Genomic DNA, 1,809 nt, shown 5'->3' with positions numbered 1-1,809 from the left:
AGAGAGAATTAGTGTGTTTCTCAAATCTGAAAATGGTGGAGAAGTGGTATTTTGAGGTAGTGGCAGTTTTGTAGATATTTTAGAAAAGAATGGTTTTTTGAGTATTTTGTGTAAAAATTACTGACAGGGCGTGGTACTATGCACTGTGGGCCTGAGCTTATGTCCTTATTTGTTTAAATCTGTTGAAAGATGGTTTTTCTGTGTTTTGCAACTGTCTATGGTAGTGGGATGTCATTTTCTATATAATTTTCATCTATCACCCTAATCTCATAGGCAGGCAGCCTCATGGAGGGTCTAGGCGGCCTCATGGAACGTCCAGGCGAGTCTAGGGGGCATATGGGAGGGTCTAGGAAGCCTCATGGAGAGCCTAGACGTGTTTAGGAGGCCCTAAACAGCCTCATGGAGGGTCTAGGCAGGTTTAGGCGGGTCTATGTGGCCTCTAGGCGGTCCTAGACGGGTCTAGGCAACCTCTTGGAGGTTCTAGGCGGTATCTAGAAGAGTGTATGGCTGGGTCTTGGCCGCCTCTGGATGGGTATTGGCAGCCTCTGGGAGGGTATAAGCGGCCTCTGCACAGGTCTAGGCGACCTCATGGAGTCATGGAGGCCTAAACGGTCTATAAGAGGGTCTAGGCAGTCTCTAGGAGGGTCTACGCGGGGTAATAATGACTTTTAGTCCCTAATGTGCAAAATCAGGAGAATCTCAAGACCCCAAGCTCTATGTTCTAGCTACTTTCGGAACATACATGTCTCATCGATCTTTCCCATTTTGTTGATCGTTGCTTTCACTAGTATTACGAAATCAGAAAGTTTAAGAGAAAGGGTAAAGTTTGTTCAGCAAAACTGCTAGCATTTCTCTTATCTGATATCGATAGAGCTCACCTGAATCCTGGAATGTAGATACTTCTACCTCCCTTTATGAAAAAATACATCTGCTGTTCTTGTAATTTAGATATAAGAACAGCATGGTACCCATAACGTTGAGTACGCAAACTTCAAGACAAACACAAGAAGAAAAGCAAGAGGAAGAACAAGAAGCATCATGCAGGGGAGTGTAAGACTTGTTTCTAAAGAGACTGATCATGTGATTTGTTTTTACTGTAATATGATTTAGATCGATGAAGACGGCTGAACGATGAACAATGAACAATTTTGGATGAGCATAAACAATGTGAAAGTTAGAATGTACATTGTCAATCATACATACATAATTACAAATTTAAGACATTACACAACTGTAGGAATCAGCGTTTTCATGCTTTGATCTAGAAGATCCATTAAGTTTTCAGCTTGGAATCTTCTTAAAGAGGATTTGAGCACCATACTGAGGCTGTAAACTAATCAATAACATCGGGGCGTGGACATAGGTTGGAGAGACCTCAAAAGAATAGTGCCTGATGATGGTTGCCAAGACTAGTTTTGCTTCAGCCAGAGATAAGTTCTGACCTGCGCAGATTCTAGGCCCCAGACCAAATGGAAAGAATGAGGCTAAATGCTTTCGAGGCTCTAAAAATCTCGAGGGATTGAACTCATTAGCATCGTCTCCCCATATCTCATTGTCGTGATGGACAGCCGACAAGGCCAAGTAGAGTTGTGTGTGAGCAGGAATATCAATGTCCCCAAGCTTAACCTTCTTTGATGTTTGCCTCAATAGCATCACAACTGGAGGGTAGAGTCTAAGCGTTTCGTTAACTATCAAGCTTACCTGTTGACAAATGTGACAGCATTGAACATATGAGGATGCAGCTACTAGCTAACCAACTATATATATATATATATATATATACAGTCCTTCTCGGCTGCGGACGTCCGC

At 42.6% G+C, this 1,809-nt stretch overlaps 1 protein-coding gene across 1 annotated transcript in view; it reads right to left on the bottom strand.

Annotated features, from left to right (window-relative positions):
• Positions 1-1,168: 1,168 nt before the first annotated feature.
• The window catches only part of LOC101303671 (cytochrome P450 734A1-like), a 4,291-nt gene continuing 3,650 nt past the window's right edge, over positions 1,169-1,809 (bottom strand). The window contains exon 4 of the mRNA XM_004291843.1: positions 1,169-1,701. Coding sequence (XP_004291891.1) covers positions 1,282-1,701 — 420 coding nt within the window. The 3' untranslated portion in view covers positions 1,169-1,281. The remainder of the gene's footprint in view (positions 1,702-1,809) is intronic.

The sequence above is a fragment of the Fragaria vesca genome, linkage group LG2 (assembly GCF_000184155.1).
Source record: "Fragaria vesca subsp. vesca linkage group LG2, FraVesHawaii_1.0, whole genome shotgun sequence".
NCBI classification, from domain to species: domain Eukaryota; kingdom Viridiplantae; phylum Streptophyta; class Magnoliopsida; order Rosales; family Rosaceae; genus Fragaria; species Fragaria vesca.
The sequence above is the reverse complement of the archived record's forward strand: the minus strand, read 5'-3'. Positions and strand labels throughout refer to the sequence as shown.